The sequence below is a fragment of the Chiloscyllium plagiosum genome, unplaced genomic scaffold (genome assembly GCF_037043375.1).
Source record: "Chiloscyllium plagiosum isolate Xiang-an unplaced genomic scaffold, Cpla_swu_hap1 HiC_scaffold_14, whole genome shotgun sequence".
NCBI lineage: Eukaryota > Metazoa > Chordata > Chondrichthyes > Orectolobiformes > Hemiscylliidae > Chiloscyllium > Chiloscyllium plagiosum.
This window is the reverse complement of record NW_028270152.1, coordinates 76426411-76445210: the sequence shown is the minus strand read 5'-3', so window position 1 is coordinate 76445210 and position 18800 is coordinate 76426411. Positions and strand designations below refer to the sequence as shown.

The 18800-nt window shown below is 40.5% G+C and overlaps 1 protein-coding gene across 4 annotated transcripts in view; it reads right to left on the bottom strand.

The window, feature by feature from the left end:
• Window positions 1–18800, bottom strand: part of cacna2d2a (calcium voltage-gated channel auxiliary subunit alpha2delta 2a) — an 824866-nt gene that overhangs the window by 50518 nt on the left and 755548 nt on the right. For 3 of the 4 annotated variants that reach the window (XM_043708451.2, XM_043708454.2, XM_043708453.2), the window contains 8 exons: window positions 15035–15106; window positions 12441–12502; window positions 9678–9754; window positions 8945–8962; window positions 8057–8117; window positions 7448–7545; window positions 1339–1429; window positions 182–244 (listed from right to left, as the gene is read on the bottom strand). In XM_043708451.2, coding sequence (XP_043564386.1) covers window positions 182–244; window positions 1339–1429; window positions 7448–7545; window positions 8057–8117; window positions 8945–8962; window positions 9678–9754; window positions 12441–12502; window positions 15035–15106 — 542 coding nt within the window. The remainder of the gene's footprint in view (window positions 1–181; window positions 245–1338; window positions 1430–7447; window positions 7546–8056; window positions 8118–8944; window positions 8963–9677; window positions 9755–12440; window positions 12503–15034; window positions 15107–18800) is intronic. The other variant, XM_043708452.2, reaches the window with a different exon arrangement.

Here is an 18800-nt window from a genome sequence, read left to right as displayed (position 1 = left end):
TGTCTCTCTATGGGATAGTCTCCTACTGTTGGTATCTGTGAGGGACAAAATGCTTTTAACTCCAAATGTTTCCCCTTTAGAATCTCGTTTCTGCTTTTTAAGTTTTTTGCCCATATATTGCTTTGGACTCCATACCATTTACACAATAACAAGCCCGCTTTAAGAGGAAATGGATACTTACTTGGCTGGAAAAACTCTCGTAATTCCTCCATCGGTGGCCACAAAAACTGCCAGGAGACCTAGCCTAAAATCAGGAAAAGGGACCGAGAGACACAAAAACCAGGAGTGGAAGCAATAGGGAGAAAGTGAGTTAATAGGGAAAGAGACACAGAAAAGATAATGAGCGTAACAACATGAAGCAGAGAGAAAGAAAGACAGAAAGATAAAAAATTTGGTGCAATAAAATGAAGAGGCAGATAGAAAATCAGGGAGTGAAACACAACATATGCAGAACATGTGAGATATGAAAATAGAGAATAAGACACACATATTGAAAAGAAAACAAGATAACAGAGAGAAAGACCCAGGAGGAGGGGGCAATTGAGAAAGAGAGAGAAGGGGAATGAAAACAAATCAAGTTAGTGCTCAATTCAACAACTTTACATTCATCACTGGATTCTCAGTTCCAAAATTCCTATTAAATTTTCCTGTATGTGCCTCACTGGAGTCCCCTTCTACCAAATGATTTTAAATCACTATTTCCCTGGTCTAAAATGTATACAAAGTGAGCTCACATCACTGAAAATATAAATTCTTGTTTATTTGTTGGGTTAAAAACACAGAAAAAACAAAATTATCCCTGTTGACTGCCTAAGCAAGTTCAATCAAAGATTAAGATAATTACTTTCTGAAGAATTGATTGTTGTAATGATGAGGACCGAAGTCTGACAAATTCCATCCTATATTAGTTCAGAGCACAATTGATATAATTCAAAAAATCTCCTTGGTCCAATACATCAGCAATCTGCTGTAACTGAGATTCAGATATGGCATTGTCTGTGCTGCAGTTGCAGAGGGAGGAGAAAAAAAGTCTCCTTGGCATATTTTACTATGTTGAAGGTGTTGTATAATTGGAGTTTTGTTTTGTTCTGTAATTTTGACAACTTGACACCTACAAGTACAGAAAACATATTGGGAACTTTCTATAAACTGACAAACAGCCAAGTAATCAAGGAATTTAAACAAAGCATTTTTACTCCAGTCCTCTTGTCTCCTGTTGCTGTTACTATTGGACTGACTATCACACATTGGAACCCTGTTACTCTCACCTCTGCTGTGGCAATGACTGAATGATTACTGTCAACTGCTTCAATAATCCGAGCAGATCCAGGAACTTACGTGTGCAAGTCGTGATTCCTCCAAACTTTCTCCACTAGTTTGGCAGTAACCCCTGAATCCAGGATCAGATTATAGATCAGACTTGAATCACCTAGAAAAACATGGAGACAAGGTGACTGCTAGTGCGACATTGCTGGACTTGGCCTTGATGGAATTTTCACGGACGTTATGAAGTCCTCAGCCTCTCACATTAACTCATCATTGATCAAATTATAACTTTATGCCTACAAAATGATCAGGAACAGCAACACTAATTACTATGAGTTTATACAAGGAGAGCCCAGGCCTTGCTTTGAATATATTGTGCAGCTGACAAATTTATATGCAGTAACTTCACTGAATAGAGATCCACCAACAGGCGAAACTTGGTGAATGCAGGCAAGGTGAAATTAGATCCTAAATTGGTGAGATCAGATTTATAATTCCACCGCGGATGTCTTTTTTTTCCAAACATTTTACAAAATAGAACCCTTACACTGTGGAAGCAGGCCATTTGGCCCATCAAGTCCACACTGACCCTCCGAAGAGCATATCACCCAGACTTGCCCCCCTACTCTAACCCTGTAACCCTGCATTTCCCATGGCCAATCCACCTAGACTGCACTTCCGAATAGTCAATCCACACACGGGAAAAGTTATCATGAGTTTCAAATGAAGATCAGTGTAAAATGAATCTGACCCACACAAAGTATTCAAGAGGAAATACAGTAATAGTTAAGCAGTAAGTTTACAGAGACACTGGTGAGTTATATTGATCAGTGAGATTACAATTAGGATTATGATTATGGTTAACCAGTGAAATGGGAAGACAGTGGTATTCCAGTCACTATACATACATCTTTAGAACAAACCTTTTCTTCCTGTAGTCATCAAGAGCACAAAGTCAGATACTGCAGTAACACAGCACAATAGAAGTTATTTATGGTGGAGGTATCTGTAGTTATCTGTCCAGATTGTTGACAGCACATATCAACTGATTATTTGGCTCTGAGGAAGTGTGGGGAACTGGGGACATTTCAATCAGAGCAGCCAATCTCTTGCATGTGTTGAGATGTTTAGGCTAGATGAGCATGGCATCTCTAAATAAAACTCAGTGCATTTACTGTTGTACCACTTTGTATTCCACATGGACAAAGGATGTATTATAAGACATGATTTGATGTTTGAACAAAGCAGTAAATAGTAGAACTCCTTGAACAACTGCAAGAGCTGATATTAATAGGGATGTCCACAATAACGATGAGGATTTAATGTCAGGATGTTAATAACAGGGTGTGTGCTCCCAGCAAGCACTGCTTCACAATTTCACTATCTAGATGAAGATAAGGAAAAGCTAAGCGACACAGAAGGTCAGGTATGCTTGGAGTACGTACCTAACCCCATTGGTTATCCTTCCATGATCTTTAAGATTTGAGAATAACCTGGACAGTCACCTTTTGGGAAAGCTACGTGGTGGAGGAAGTGATGGAGGCTGGTACAATTGCAACATTTAAAAGGCATTTGGATGGGTATATGAATAGGAAGGGTTTGGAGGGATGTAGGCCAGGTACTGGCAGGTGGAACTAGATTGGGTTGGGATATCTGGTAGGCAAGGACGGGTTGGACCGAAGGGTCTGTTTCCATGCTGTACATCTCTATGACTCTTTTCACATTCTTGCTCTTCTATTCTCTATCTCCAGAAACCCACATATCCTTTTGCACCTTTGTACCTTTGGGTGGTTGTAAAATATCCCATTCTAACTATTTCAAAGAAGAAGGGGGTTTCTCCTGGCCACTGTTTATCATTAGAAAAACACCTGGCTGCATAGATGCTAGTGGGAGCTTGTTGTTTCCCACATCATTCATTTCAAATGTATTTGATTGGCCGTAAATCACTTTAGAGCCTGTGGTCATGAAAGATGCTATATAAATGCAGGATTTGTTTTTCTTCCTTTCACTGTTCCTGCACTTTATTTTGAGCCTTACTATTTGTGGTGAGCTTCTTTTCATTGGTCTTTTCAGAATTCTCTGCTTGAACTGGTTTGGACTAATATGATACCTCACTGTGCTGGGGCCTCATTGATTGTGAAATACCACTGAGACCTGGCTAGGGCATGATTCATGAAGGCAATAGTGTGTTATTGGGATAGTAAAGGGTCCCGTTCAGATTTAATTTAGATCTCATAATTAAAGTTACAGTGAACCCAAAAAAATCTTACAAATTACCTGGTTCAACTTTGAATGCTTAGATCATAGAAGGGAGGCAGTTAAACACAGACACATCAGGATCTTTGGACTCTCTATAGCTCAGTTTACCAATCGAGTCAGTGAGATTCCAGATCAGCTGTGATACGAAAATTCAGGAGATGGGGCTAAATGAGTGAACACTGTATGAAGTCTAACAAAGATAGAGTTAAATAATTTTATTTTGTTTAGAATGCATAACATATTGACAGCTGTAGTTTGTGCAATTTATTGAGTTTTTATTTTGGGAGATTAAGCTCATGTGGATGAAAGATAGAACTGCCCTGTCTACGATAAGAATAATCAGTGCTTCTGGAGTGCACAATATTTACTTTATGACACCACGATCAGTACAAAACGATCATTTATTTCATTAACACAGGACACTAACAAATGGCAAAAGGATTCTGAATTAAGAAAAGGTGGGGTAAAGCACTTTGGGTTAACAAAGTACAAGAGGTGTCAGGTTTAGCCAATCAGTTGAATACTCCATAGAGGGAGATAATTATTAGAAATTTATCATAGACAACGCCGAGCAGGTATTGGCCTATTTGGTGAACAATATACGCATCTACCAGCAATGTACGCTCCTTCTTTATTATGTTGTACTAATACTATTATGTTGATTTTCAAGTGCAAGGGCCACCTTACAATAATGTTCACATCACTGAGCCTTGCTCTGAGTGAAAAGGACATGAATGCCACTGACACGTTCTCCTGATTACTTGGCCTGCTAAAGTTATAAGCCAATTATCTGGACCTCAGAAAAATGTGGGCAAATATGGTATTTAAAACATCACAGGAGTATTCTGGTGCAGAAGCGGCCTTTATGACCATCCTGTCAGCGCCTGCTCTACAAATGAACACCATTACCTAGTGCCAATCTCATGCTTTTTCCCTATACCGTTGCACATTATTTCTATATAAACAATCATCCAATGCCTCAGTTGAATCTGCCTCCATCTCACTTCCAGGCAGTGCACTGCATACACTAATTATTAGCTGGTAAAACATGGATTTTGCACCTCACATTTGCTTCTTTTGCAAATAACTTTAGACCTGTAGTTCTGGTTCTCAATCCTTTTATGAGTGGGAACAGTTTCTTCCAATCTACTCTATCAAACTCACTCACACTTTTCAAATGCACAATTTATGAAACTGGGGAAAAGTATGTCTGAGCTGCTGTCTGCGATTAGTTTGCATTCAAAGCCAGTATTGTTTGGCATAATCCTCAACTGAAAGAGAAACCACGACATCAGGTTCTGGATAAGTGGTGTGGTAACTTTGAAATCCTGGCTGGGAAATCAAATCGTGACCTGAGTTTACTTGGGAAATGAAGGCTGATTGAATCTAAAAAGAAAAAACACAAAGAGATCTGACTTCAGGTCAAAGCAAGAAGTCTGTGGAAAGTTGTGTGCGCGTGACAGTTGAAAGGAATGAAACTTGAAGACTGGATTTAGCAGCAGGGATAGTGTAATAAGAGTTACTGTCACCGCTTCAGTTATCCATATCATGAACACCATTTTGACCAAGATAAGAAGTGTGCCATTTTGGTGATTACTTGGATTAGGTAAAGCTGCCACTGAAGGCCAAACACGGATCAAATGACCAAACAAGAAGTAGTGTCAAACTCTACCTGAGGAAGATAGGGTTGTGATTTTCTTTTGGCTGTACACGCTAAAGATTTTAAATGGACTGCCAGTAAATCTGTGAAATCTACCTTTGTTGTATCAATTATTTAAAGTAATTTATAGTTTTGACTGAACACAATTTACATGTTACTTCATTCTTAATTCTTTTTTGATTGTTAAAGTTAAAACTGTGAAATCTTTTCTCTTGTTTTCTTCCATTTGTTGTTTGATAAGTTTGGTTTTTTTACCCAAACAATTCCACCAAACAATTTTGACATCATTCAATGTTTGACAACACTCATTTTCGATAATCCATGCTCCAAAGCGATCGTCTAGTCATTATTTGACAGTTAACAGTGATCCATTTAAATCACCAACCCTGAAATGAAAACACACTGCTCAAACAACAATTGTAAGACTTGTCAGCAATGTTTGACTGAAATTATTCAGAATCTATTTACAAGCAACTAAGCTGAAATAAGCAAACAAAAGCAATTCCTCAGCCAAAAAACACTGGCTAGACATTACAAAGAGTGTTAGCCACTTTTCTAAATCTCAACCGCATACAGATGGATAAACACTGCAGCAATTATCATACTGCTATTATTGTTAGCTATATTACTTTAGATGATTATAATAATTTATTACAGTTGATATGGTACTATTGTAATTTTTTAAATTCATTCATGTAATGGTGAGCATCACTACCAGGCAAGCTTTTATTGCTCATCATTAACTGCATTGGAGGTAGTGGTGGTTACCCATCTTCTTGAGCTGCTGTGTGCCCTGGTTACTAGATGCACCCACAGTGCTGTTAGGGAGGGACTTCCAGAATTTTGACCCTGTGGCATTGGAGAAATGGCGATTCAAGTCAGATAGTGTATGACATGAAGGGGAACGTGTCTGTGATGGTGTTCCCATGGATGTGGGAGTTCAAAACTAGGGGCATATTTTTTAAAAAGTGGGCGGCACGGTGGCACAGTGGTTAGCACTGCTTCCTCACAGCACCAGAGACCCGGGTTCAATTCCTGCCTCAGGCGACTGACTGTGTGGAGTTTGCACATTCTCCCCGTGTCTGCATGGGTTTCCTCCGGGTGCTCAGGTTTCCTCCCACAGTCCAAAAATGTGCAGGTTAGGTGAATTGGCCATGCTAAATTGCCCGTAGTGTTAGGTGCAGGGGTAAACGTAGGGAATTGGGTCTGGGTGGGTGTGCTTCAGTGGGTTGGTGTGGACTTGTTGGGCCGAAGGGCCGTTTCCACACTGTAGGTAATCTAATCTAATCTAATCTGCTGACCCTGTCCTTTTAGGTGGTAGAGATCATGGGTTGGAAGATCGAAGTAGCCTTAGGAAGTTGGTGAGTTGCTGGCTTGTATTTTCTATTTTTTAATTTTAAACGTAATTTCACTGCACTTTCTCCCAGTGTTGCTGCATTCACATTGTTTTTTATCATCTCCCCCATCATCATGGCAAAGTGTCTCTTGCTTTTTCTCGCAGAGTTGGTGACTCTATGGGCACAAGCCCTGGAGAATGATCAGAAGGCAGGGTAACCTACCAGTTGAAATGGAAAGGGTGAGGGACACTTCTGTGAAAAAGTTTGGAAAATATGTGATAGGATTTGTTTATTTTTGTTTATATCATAATCTATAGGAAGCTGCATTTGGATGCCTATATGCATGCTTACACAAATTAAAGAAGCTGTGATTACTTTTGACTCCAGAATTATAATTGCTTGTAATCAGGACTCGTTCCAAATTAAACCTCAAAATAAATTTGATTTCAAATGAAGCATTGTTACATTTGGAGTGGCATCAAACACAGTAATCGATGTCAAAACTTTCTGGTAGGGAGGTTACTCGTCTCCATGGAGATCATAACAACATGCTGACACATTACTTAAAAATGATATCCTAAATTCCACATCTTGTTCAATGCTTGTTCAAGATTTTACTGAAATTTTAAATATCAGAAAATATCCCATCCACATATTTAGCATCAGTACCTTAAAAAATTTTCCCTTTAAAATCTAGACTTGACTCTCCATAAGAAAATTCTCTTCATGAGAATTTTTACGATGTTTTCATCCAATCTTTATTTAAAAACCAGTGAAACACAGTACAGTAGATCCCTGCAGGCAATAGCAAGCCTGCATCTTTTACAACATCTAAATAATGTCATAACTGAACCAGAAAATGAAGCTTCCATGAGCTGACAGGTAGTTGAGGGGTCCTGCCCCTGGAGACTGTTGCTGTACTCACAGTTCTTGTAGTCAGGAGTGTTCTTATCCATCAGACTGATAAAATTGAATAACAACTCTGTGTTGTTGTCTGACTTGACAAGATCCTTGCAGTATTCCCTAGGAGGAAATCCAAGTGTAAACACATTCCATGAGGGTAAAGTGGACACTGGGTGAAAGAGACAGTGACAAGCCCTTATCCTCAAACCCCTAGGGTGTCACTCCTGTACGAGGATGGGACAGTAACATGAAAAGGAATCATGCTGCAGGAAGATCCCTATCCTTTAACACACAGACAGCCGGGAGTTATACTGCCACAGATGAGTGCCATGCAGTGGTAGGAGCCTTCAGACAAGGGCCATCACAGCCTGGAAGCTCATGCATTATCAGTGATTTCATAATGGGAAGAGACTATGCCAGAGCAGAGAAATAGATATTCATTACAAAGGCAGACATAGCAGGTGCAATCAGAGGCCGCAGCTCAGGTTGGTGTGGGGCTGGTTGGAGGATGATGGTGGTAAGGAGGAGTATTGACTGATTCACGTCAGATTTGGGCAGCAGGGTGATGTATATGGCACAATGAGCATACAGCATGAAGCAAATGGGCAAGCGCACACACACACACAGCTACCTGGGAGCAATGAATACATGTCCCACGGTCTCAAAGGAGCTGGGTAACAAGGATTCAAAATCTGCAATAAAAAGGAACATTATCTGGGAACTACTGGCGAGGGGGAGGTGCAGCTCACACCTGCAGCGTCTCAGACATGTTATCATTAGCACAGGAGCGGAGAAGAAACTACACAACTCTTAAAAATGAGAAGATCAAGAGGTTGATCTGCAGGGTCGAAGCACATCTCAGGAGAGTAGTTGTAGCCACTATGTTGCCCAAAAACAGACAATTTTTACATTCTGGAACATGGAAAGTCCAAAATACTAGCCAATAAAAGAGGTAATTCTTTTTTTAAGACTAGAAATACTTGAAATAGTTGATTACCAATTGCATTTTTTCAACATCTTCCACTGCACCGATTATAGTCAGTAACTGAACGTCACTCATAAGGCACCAACATGGCCAAACTCTTTAAATTACATGGAGACAATCAAACTCTGTTTTGAAAGGATGGAGCATAGGGTCCAATTACAGGCTAATAGGGAGGAAGTGGATAGGTGGGGTCCAAACAGCACCGATATCTCTTCAGTATCATTGAGGAGGGGTGGGTTAGTTAGTGAGGAAGGAAGTGAGAGAAAGGAAGAAAAAGAGGGGAGAAACAGAGAAAGCAGGACATTAAAGTTGGATACAATAGGAAGCAGATATCTAGAGGAAGATATTCAGAGCAATGCAAAGGAAATTTGTAAGCCATTGTGGACATAACAAGACATTGCATCAATAGGGTTAGATAGGGAATTTGAGAAGGGGTCAGACGGGCAGGTAAATGGGCAAGCAGGCTGGGTACAGTGGGGGATAGGCACTGAACAAAGAGGGTGGGGGGGAGGGGACCAATATTCAGATACTTGCCCTTGTTGTTGTTTTGGACTGTGTGAATCCATCATAGAGAGAGAAAGCAGAAAAAAAGGGGTTGGGTAGGAAGGGGGTCACAAACAATATTTTATTCAATTACTATTTGAATAAAAATATTGTGTATAAATATACTGAGAATATTGCAACTGACAAAATAAAAATATATCAAAAGAGCAAACAAACAGTTGCAAACATCTAGACCGATAGCTCTAGGTGCTCTGCACACGAGGCTAGCATGCGATAGCCAGGGGCAAATGATTCTAAAGCTTCAGCAAACAGAACAAGGCAAGTCCAAATAATCCGGAAATTAAAAAGAAAAACCAAAGAAAACAAAACAACAGAATCAAACAAAAATGCAAGAAAGAAACTGAAATCCAAGTAGAACATAGTGAAAAGCATGCACATTTTCACAGTCTCTGCGTGGTTTGCTGCTTCAGAATCATCGTATATTCCAGAAGAAAGCAAGGAAAGGAAAGCTCGACTTTTGCTTCATAGCCAGCTAGATCATTTATTAATTTTATTTTGACTTTGCAGGTTTATTTTGCTGAACAAAATATAGAGTTTCACCAATTTCAGAAAGGTGACTGTGGTGTAATTGGTTAAACTCTGATTCTGATTAGGGAAACTTGCTTTCTGTCAGTGCAGTAAAGTTTTCCACAGCCAAGTGACAGCTGGGGTATCTGCAGCTTCAAGGTCAAACGAGAGGATAGATTGGACAACAGGTACTTACACTGAGCTTGAAGGATTTGGTCATCCAACTTTGCTTGGATATAATATCTGCTGTATGGTGGCAACACCAAGGCCAAGCTGCAAAGGGAATGAAGAGGCAATATCACATGTGAAACTGGTCTAAGCAATTTCTGTTTGTTTCACTGGAGATCTGGGATTAACATGTGAGGAGAATTTAGCAATTTCTAAAGTATTTCACAATGTTCAGGCATAACAAATGTCCTTACTAACAATACTAGTGCTGGTATGTGGCACCCCAGTCAACCCAGATAATCAAGGATCCAGATTGTTGTACAAGACAATTGGCCTGTCTGAGAATTATCTGTTGCGTGTGTCTGCTGTCTGCTCCAGTCTATAGTTAGACTATGTAATTTAAACCATCTAGCTTCTGTCTTATAGGAGATACACATGTTTTGCATCAATGAATGTAGTTAACTGGTCTTACTCTACTGTAATGTGCTATTTTACGAATACACAGTAAACCTTTAGTGTTATTCAAGATCGTGACTCTTCTTCTGAGGCTTCCATGTAGTCATCCATCACCAAATTATATTACTAAACCTTTAGAAGAGGGATCACTGGCAGCATTTTTATTCCAAAGAAGCAACAGCAGAACTAGATGTTAGCTAAGAACATCTCTTACAATACAGACCATCTTCTAAACTTTCTCATGTGGGACAATGCCATTAAGTAAAATATTTATGTAATAAGGAATTGTGTCAACATTTTGGATTAAAGTTATATATCTCTGTTAACTTAAAGTTATTTTAATTTAAGTAATATTTTCGGAGAAGCCTCTAGAAGCTCTGCAAACAGACAATAGAAAGAAACAAGGAAATTAAAGTTTTACAAAAGATTGGTCATCCTCAACAAGAGTATTGGGGCTAATTCTAGTGAGTTTGCATACAGAAAAAAGATCAGGATTTTAGAATTGGTTCCAGAGGGAGATCTATTGGCATGGTGCTTAGACTCATTTTGAAAAAAGGGGGCGGCACAGTGGCTCAGTGGTTAGCACTGCTGCCTCACAACACCAGGGTCCCAGGTTTAATTCCAGCCTTGGGTGACTGTCTGTCTGGAGTTTGCACATTCTCCCCTTGTTTGCGTGGGTTTCCTCCAGGTGCTCCGGTTTCCTCCCACAGTCCAAAGATGTTCAGGTCAGGTGAATTGGCCATGCTAAATTGCCCATCGTGTTAGGTGCATTAGTCAGAGGGAAATGGACTGGGTGGGATACTCTTTGGAGGGTCAGTGTGGACTGGTTGGGCCGAAGGGCCTGTTTCCACACTGTAGGGAATCTAACCTAATCTAATCTAAGATTGTAGAGCTTGGGTAACCCAGTAAAATTCAGAAAAACAGTAAGTAACATGGAGGGCTGTAGCAGATTTCAGAAGGATGCAAATAGACTGGTAAAATGGAGAGGCAGATAGTAGATGAAATTTAACAGAGAAAAGTAATGAGATGTTTATTGGGAAGAAGAATGAGGAGAAACAATATGAGCTTCCATGGGAACACGTTAAAGGGTTGCAGGAATTTGCAGGTGTACATACACACAGGACTTGTAGCTGACAGGACAATTTGAGAAAGCTGTTAAAAAGGCGTACAGAGTCCTTACTTTTACAAACAGACAGGAGAAAGAAACGAGGAAATTAAAATTAAAGTTTTACAAAGGACTGATCATACCCAACAAGAGTATTGGGGCTAAGTCTAGTGAGTTTGCATACAGAAAAAGATCAGGAGTTTAGAATTGGTTCCAAAGGGAGATCCATTGGCATGGTGCTAATGATGAAATGCTTCAATTGTGTGAAGGACCTGGAAAAGCTTAGTTTGTTCTCTTTATAGCAGAGATGGTAGAGGGGAGATTTAATAGGTGTATTCAATATTATGACGATTTTCCATTGGCAATTCAAGGCAAGATTTCCTAGCAACAGAAAGATCAGTAACCAACCACAATTCACAGATTTAAGGAAATCGGCAAAGAGCAAAATGGTTCTGCGGAGATTCTTTTTACACTGAGAGTTGTTGCAATTGTAACTTTCAAAAGGAAACAGGATAAATATTTGAAGTCAGAATATTGCCAGGGCTATGAGAAAAGAGGTGCATGGTTACTCAGGCAACTCTTACAAATAGCTAGCACAGACATGATGGGCCGAGTGGCCTCCTTCTGTGCTATATGATTTTAATGATGGATAATGCAGAGTTCAGATTACCCTTGCAATGATTTGAAGGATGGACAGTGTTAGACTTAGGTTATCGATGGTGTGAACTCAATGATTGGGTTCAATTTGCCAATTGAGCAGGGATATCATATTGGAAAGACTATGTTGACGGAAGGCATCAAAGTTAACTAAACTGCTGATTATCTTTTTTTCTGTCTTGTACCATCTCACATTATATTTAAATATCCAGTGTAACTCATCCTATTTTCAAAGCAGATGCCTATTGTTCATATGTCTCCAATACAACAGTTTATCCCACTTACCTTTGTTACATAACTCTTAATTAACACCATTTCTCCCACAATCCAATAATGGAAGTTCTGAAGTCTCACACTGACTCTGATATCACATTTATTTGTTTCATTAACAATGAAATATGTCGGGAAAAAGATAAGTATTAAATTGAGAAGTATTACAGACATCTGTGAACAGGCAACCGCTGCAACTTACATCATTGCTTTTGCAAAAGGGGAAGGTTACAGGCAAACTGTGACTGTAATACTACTGTGAATGTGCAATCCCAGCTTGATGTATTATAATCGATTTATTACCTGTAATCAGCACTTTGCACTGGGCTCCATGTGTATGTTCTAGTTACTTCATCAATATATCTCTGCAAAGAGGAAGATAGTGATAGACGTATACTTAAATGTGAGATTTTAACTTGGCAACACATTAGACTTCACACAAGTTATTTGAATCTTTAAGACAATTTCTGACAATAAGCAGAGAGTCACAGAATCATACAGTATAGAAGAGGCCAAAAATAAAGGCTACCTACACTAGTCCCACATTCTCTCAGTAGGCCCATGGCCTTGAATGCTATGATACTTCAAGTGTTCATCCAAGCTGTGAACCAGTCACTGATCCATCCCTTATCATAACATGACATCCCTTCTTTCTCTTAGTATTTTCAGTTCTTTTCACAAGGGAATGCAAAGTTATGGACAGTTATCCCAAAAGTTCTAGTTCACTCCACGTGGCATGTAAAGCTTCACATTCCCCAAGAAATCAATGCTACATTTCCTTAGAATGGAATCTTTAAGCATAAGCTGTCTATCACTGAGGAAATTATCATGTTGTTAACCCAGCTCCTTCCTTCCCCTTGAATACTATTTTTCAGGTGGAGATTTGGTTAAAAATATCAGAATATTGATCATACTGAGTCAACCACCTCATTTAGATATGTTACTGTCAAGCTGTGCATCATAGGGATGGTGAGAAAGAAAGATATGACTTATAAAGCATTTTGTCACAGGTCTCATTAAAACTCAACCCTTCGTACACTTGGGGCTTCAAAGCTATGTGAAATATTCAGCAGTTGTTTACACAGAAAGTGGACTCAACAATCAGCAGTAGCCAACTGATCTAATGCAAAGAGGATACTTGGAGTAAGACCAGTTTCCGAACTGTCTTCTTTTCACAATGGGATTCCAATCATTCTATAGTTCCACCAGGACAGTCTGAAGGAGTTCTGCTTTGCCCGACCCAACCAGGCCCTATCCACCAGCCTCCATTAATAAAAGCAAAATACTATTGGGGAGGCACAGTGGCTCAGTGGTTAGCACTGCTGCCTCACAGCACCAGGGTCCCAGGTTCAATTCCAGCCTTGGGTGACTGTCTGTCTGGAGTTTGCACATTCGCCCCTTGTTTGCGTGGGTTTCCTCCGGGTGCACCAGTTTCCTCCCACAGTCCAAAGACATGCAGGTTAGATGAATTGGCCATGCTAAATTGCCCATAGTGTTAGGTGCATTAGTCAGCGGGAAATGGGACTGAGTGGGTTACTCTTCGGAGGGTCAGTGTGGTCTGGTTGGGCCAAAGGGCCTGTTTCCATACTGTAGAGGATCTAATCTAATCTATAGATGTTGTAATTCTGAAACCTGACAACATCAATGAAGTTGGAGACAGAGTTAACATTCTGAGTCTCTTATTGGGAGGCGTTGGCTTAGTGATATTATTGCTAGACCTATTAATCCAGAGACCATGGGGATGCAAGTTCGAATCCCACTATGACAGATGGTGCAACTTGGATTCAATTTTTAAAAGTCTAGAATTAAGAGTTGAATAATGACCACGAAGCCAGTGTTGACTGTTGGGAAAATTTTCATCGAGTTCACTATATCCTCAGGGAAGGAAACTGCCCTCCTTAACTCATCTGGCCTACATGTAATTCCAGATCAAGAGCAACGTGGTTGACTCTTAACTGCCCTCTGGGCATTAGATGTGAACTGACTTACTCTGGGTGTGTGCCAATCTACTCCTGGTATGAACTGATTGACTTTGGACCCATCTTGTCTTTCTTGTCCCATTAGCATTCTTTTTGCCTTCCACCAACATCCTTTTTGCTATTTAATCTTTCCTGCCATCTACACTATCTTTACTTCTACTTAAAGCCTCTTAAATCTCAATCTTTTCCCTGTTCTGACAAGAGGTTAATGGCCTGAAATGTTAACTCTATTTTCCCACCATAGATGCGATCAGATTGCTGAATATTTCAAGATTGTTTTACCAAACTGAGCCATAATGTTTGGCGTATTTAAAATTTTCTTATGTACTGCTAGGAAAGAAGAAAGGTTCGTCAGTTCCTACTGAAGGTTAGCATTACCACCGCACAATGCAGCATCAGCCTAGGTTAGCTATTGATTGGACTGTTACTCGGTAAAGCTGATACACAAGGAAGGCGTACATTTTCACTTATTATAGGCTAGTTGGAAAGATGGGCCCAAAAAATAGAGCTCTGTCCATATCTTCGAATTGTTTTTTTTACATAAGTTATAGAGTCATAGAGATGTACAGCATGGAAACAGACCCTTCGGTCCAACCCGCCCATGCCGACCAGATATACCAACCCAATCTAGTCCCACCTGCCAGCACCCGGCCCATATCCCTCCAAACCCTTCCTATTCATATACCCATCCAAATGCCTCTTAAATGTTGCAATTGTACCAACCTCCACCACATCCTCTGGCAGCTCATTCCATACACGTGCCACCCTCTGCGTGAAAATTAATTTCCATAAATACCTAAGACCATTTTATGCATGCTAGGTTTTGGTCTTTGTTTGATTGGATGGGCATTATTCACCATTTTGAAGTTTATCAAGAAGACATGGAATTACAAATTGTTACAGGCGATAATCTATTACCTCATCCAGGGATTTGAGTAGAGTTCGGATGTCACTTGTACCACTCTTCCCATCAATCATGTTCCTCCTTATCTGCATCACCAGTGATGAACAGAGCAAACAAAAAGAAACAACAGCACGTGAAACCGTAATTTCCTCCAAAGTGATGGAATGGGAACACACAGTCAGTACAGGAAATGGCTGTTGATGGCATTAGAATTGTCACATAATGGGATGGATGAATTGTAAATTATTGTCAATTCCAATGTTTAACTGTGATTCACGCAGAATTTTGCCTGATTGTAACATGATGAAAACAATGGTGATTAAAATGGGAAATAACATGTATTTTTCAGAACATATTTGAAGCATGGCGTCATTTGATTGGAAAACATAAGAACAACTGACAATTTGTTAACATCAATATCAGAGGGAGGATAGTGATAGATTAGAAGAAGTGCAATAGACATTTGCATGAATGGTACCATGTGGCTTGGTAAAGTAGATAGAGGAAAAATGTCTCCTTTAGGAGATACTAAGGGCCATAAGTATAAGATAGTCAAATAAATCCAATTGGGAATTTAGCAGAAATCTTTCCCTGCAGAGAGGGTGAGAATGAGTGCTAAAGTAGATGATGGTCTCTCACAGGATGAGACTGGAGAAATAATACTGGGAAACAAAGAAACGGCAGAGACTTCAAACAAGAGTTTTGTATCACTCTTCATGATAGAAGGTGCAAAAGTGTTATGGACCATACCAAACCTGCTCAAAGGTATATTAAGAAGATAGCCCAGACCCTGACTTTTTCTTACTTTAAAGACAAGTGCCAGACATTGCATTGCAGAAGCAATTTGTTTGGTCAAACTACCGGTCTTGAAACTGAATACACTTTAATAGAGTCATAGAGATGTACAGCATGGAAACAGACCGTCCATGCCGACTAGATATCCCAACCCAATCTAGTCCCACCTGCCAGCACCTGGTCCATATCCCTCCAAACCCTTCCTGTTCATATACCCATCCAAATGCCTCTTAAATGTTGCAATTGTACCAGCCACCACCAGTTCCTCTGGCAGCTCATTCCATACACGTACCACCCTCAGCGTGAAAAAGTTGCCCTTTAGGTCTCTTTTATATCTTTCCCCTCTCACCCTAAACCTATGCCTTATGGTTCTGGACTCCGCCATCCCAGGGAAAACACTTTGTCTATTTATCCTATTCATGCCCCTCATAATTTTCTAAACCTTCATAAGGTCACCCCTCAGCCTCCGACGCTCCTGGGAAAACAGCCCAAGCCTGTTCAGCCTCTCCTTGTAGCTCAAATCCTCCAACCCTGGCAACATCCTTGTAAATCTCTTCTGAACCCTTTCAAGTTTCACAACACATTTCCGACAGGAAGGAGACGAGAATTGCATGCAATATTCCAACAGTAGCCTAATCAAGTCCTGTACAGCCGCAACATGACCTCCCAACTCCTGTACTCAATACTCGGACCAATAAAGGAAAGCATACCAAATGCTTTCTTCACTATCCTATCTACCTACGACTCCACTTTCAAGGAGCTATGAACCTGCACTCCAAGGTCTCTTTGTTCAGCAACATGCCCTCGGACCTTACCATTAAGTGTATAAGTCCTGCTAAGATTTGTTTTCCCAAAATGCAGCACCTCGCATTTATCTGAATTAAACTCCATCTGATCAAGATCCGGTTGTGATCTGAGGTAACCTTCTTCGCTGTCCACTACACCTCCAATTTTGGTGTCATCTGCAAACTTACTAACTGTACCACTTATGCTCGCATCCAAATCATTTATGTAAATGACAAAAAGTAGAGGACCCAGCACCGATCCTTGTGGCATTCCACTGATCACAGGACTCCAGTCTGAAAAACAACCCTCCGCCACCACCCTCTGTCTTCTACCTTTGAACCGGTTCTGTATCCAAATGGCTAGTTCTCCCTTTACTCCATGAGATCTAACCTTGCTAACCAGTATCCCATGGGGAACCTTGTCGAATGCCTTACTGAAGTCCATATAGATCACAGCTACTGCTCTGCCCTCATCAATCCTCTTTGTTACTTCTTCAAAAAACTCTATCAAGTTTGTGAGACATGATTTCCCACGCACAAAGCCATGTTGACGATCCCTAATCAGTCCTTGCCTTTCCAAATACATGTACATCCTGTCCCTCAGGATTCCCTTCAACAACGTGCTCACCACCGATGTTAGGCTCACTGGTCTATAGTTCCCTGGCTTCTCCTTACTACCCTTTTTAAAGAGTGGCACCACGTTAGCCAACCTCCAGTCTTCTGGCACCTCACCTGTGACTATCGATGATATAAATCTCAGCAAGAGGCCCAGCAATCACTTCTCTAGCTTCCCACAGAGTTCTAGGGTACACCTGATCAGGTCCTGGGGGCTTTATCCACCTTTATGTGTTTCAAGTCATCCAGCACTTCCTCCTCTGCAATATGGACATCTTGCAAGGTGTCACCATCTGTTTTGCTACTTTATATATCTTTCATATCCTTTTCCACAGTAAATACTGATGCAAAATACTTGTTTAATATCTCTCCCATTTTCTGCGGCTCCACACAAAGGCCGCCTTGCTGATCTTTGAGGGGCCCTATTCTCTCCCCAGTTATCCTTTTGTCCTTAATGTATTTGTAAAAGGCCTTTAGATTCCCCTTAATTCTATTTGCCAAAGCTATTTCATGTCCCCTTTTTGCCCTCCTGATTTCCCTCTTAGGTATACTCCTACTTCCTTTATACTCTTCTGAGGATTCACTCGATCTATCCTGTCTATACCTGACATATGCTTCCTTCTTTGTCTTGAACAAACTCTCAATTTTTTTAGTCATCCAGCATTCGCTAAATCTACCAGCCTTTCCTTTCACCCTAACAGGAATATACTTTCTCTGGATTCTCGTTTCTGAAGGCTTCCCATTTTCCAGCCGCCCCTTTACCTGCGAACATCTGCCCCCAATCAGCTTTTGAAAGTTCTTGCCTAATACCGTCAAAATTGGCCTTTCTCCAATTTAGAACTTCAACTTTTAGATCTGGTCTATCCCTTCCCATCATTATTTTAAATCTAATAGAATTATGGTCGCTGGCCCCAAAGTGCTCCCCCACTGACACCTCAGTCACCTGCCCTGCCTTATTTCCCAAGAGTAGGTCAAGTTTTGCACCTTCTCTGGTTGGTACATCCGCAAACTGAATCAGAAAAGTTTCTTGTACACACTTAACAAATTCCTCTCCATCTAAACCCTTAACACTATGGCCGTCCCAGTTGATGTTTGGAAAGTTAAAATCCCCTACCATAACCACCCTATTATTCTTACAGATAGCTGAGATCTCCTTACAAGTTTGTTTCTCAATTTCCCTCTGACTACTATGGGGTCTATAATACAATCCCAATAAGGTGATCATCCCTTTCTTATTTCTCAGTTCCACCCAAATAACTTCCCTGGATGTATTTCTAGGAATATCCTCCCTCAGCACAGTTGTAATGCTATCCCTTATCAAAAACGCCACTTCCCCTCCTCTCTTGCCTCCCGTTCTATCCCTCCTGTAGCATTTGTATCCTGGAACATTAAGCTGCCAGTCCTGCCCATCCCTGAGCCATGTTTCTGTAATTACTATGGTATCCCAGTCCCATATTCCTAACCATGCCCTGAGTTCATCTGCCTTCCCTGTTAGGCCCCTTGCATTGAAATAAATGCAGTTTAATTTATTAGTCCTACCTTGTCCCTGCCTGCCCTGACTGTTTGACTCGCTTCTGTTCTCAGC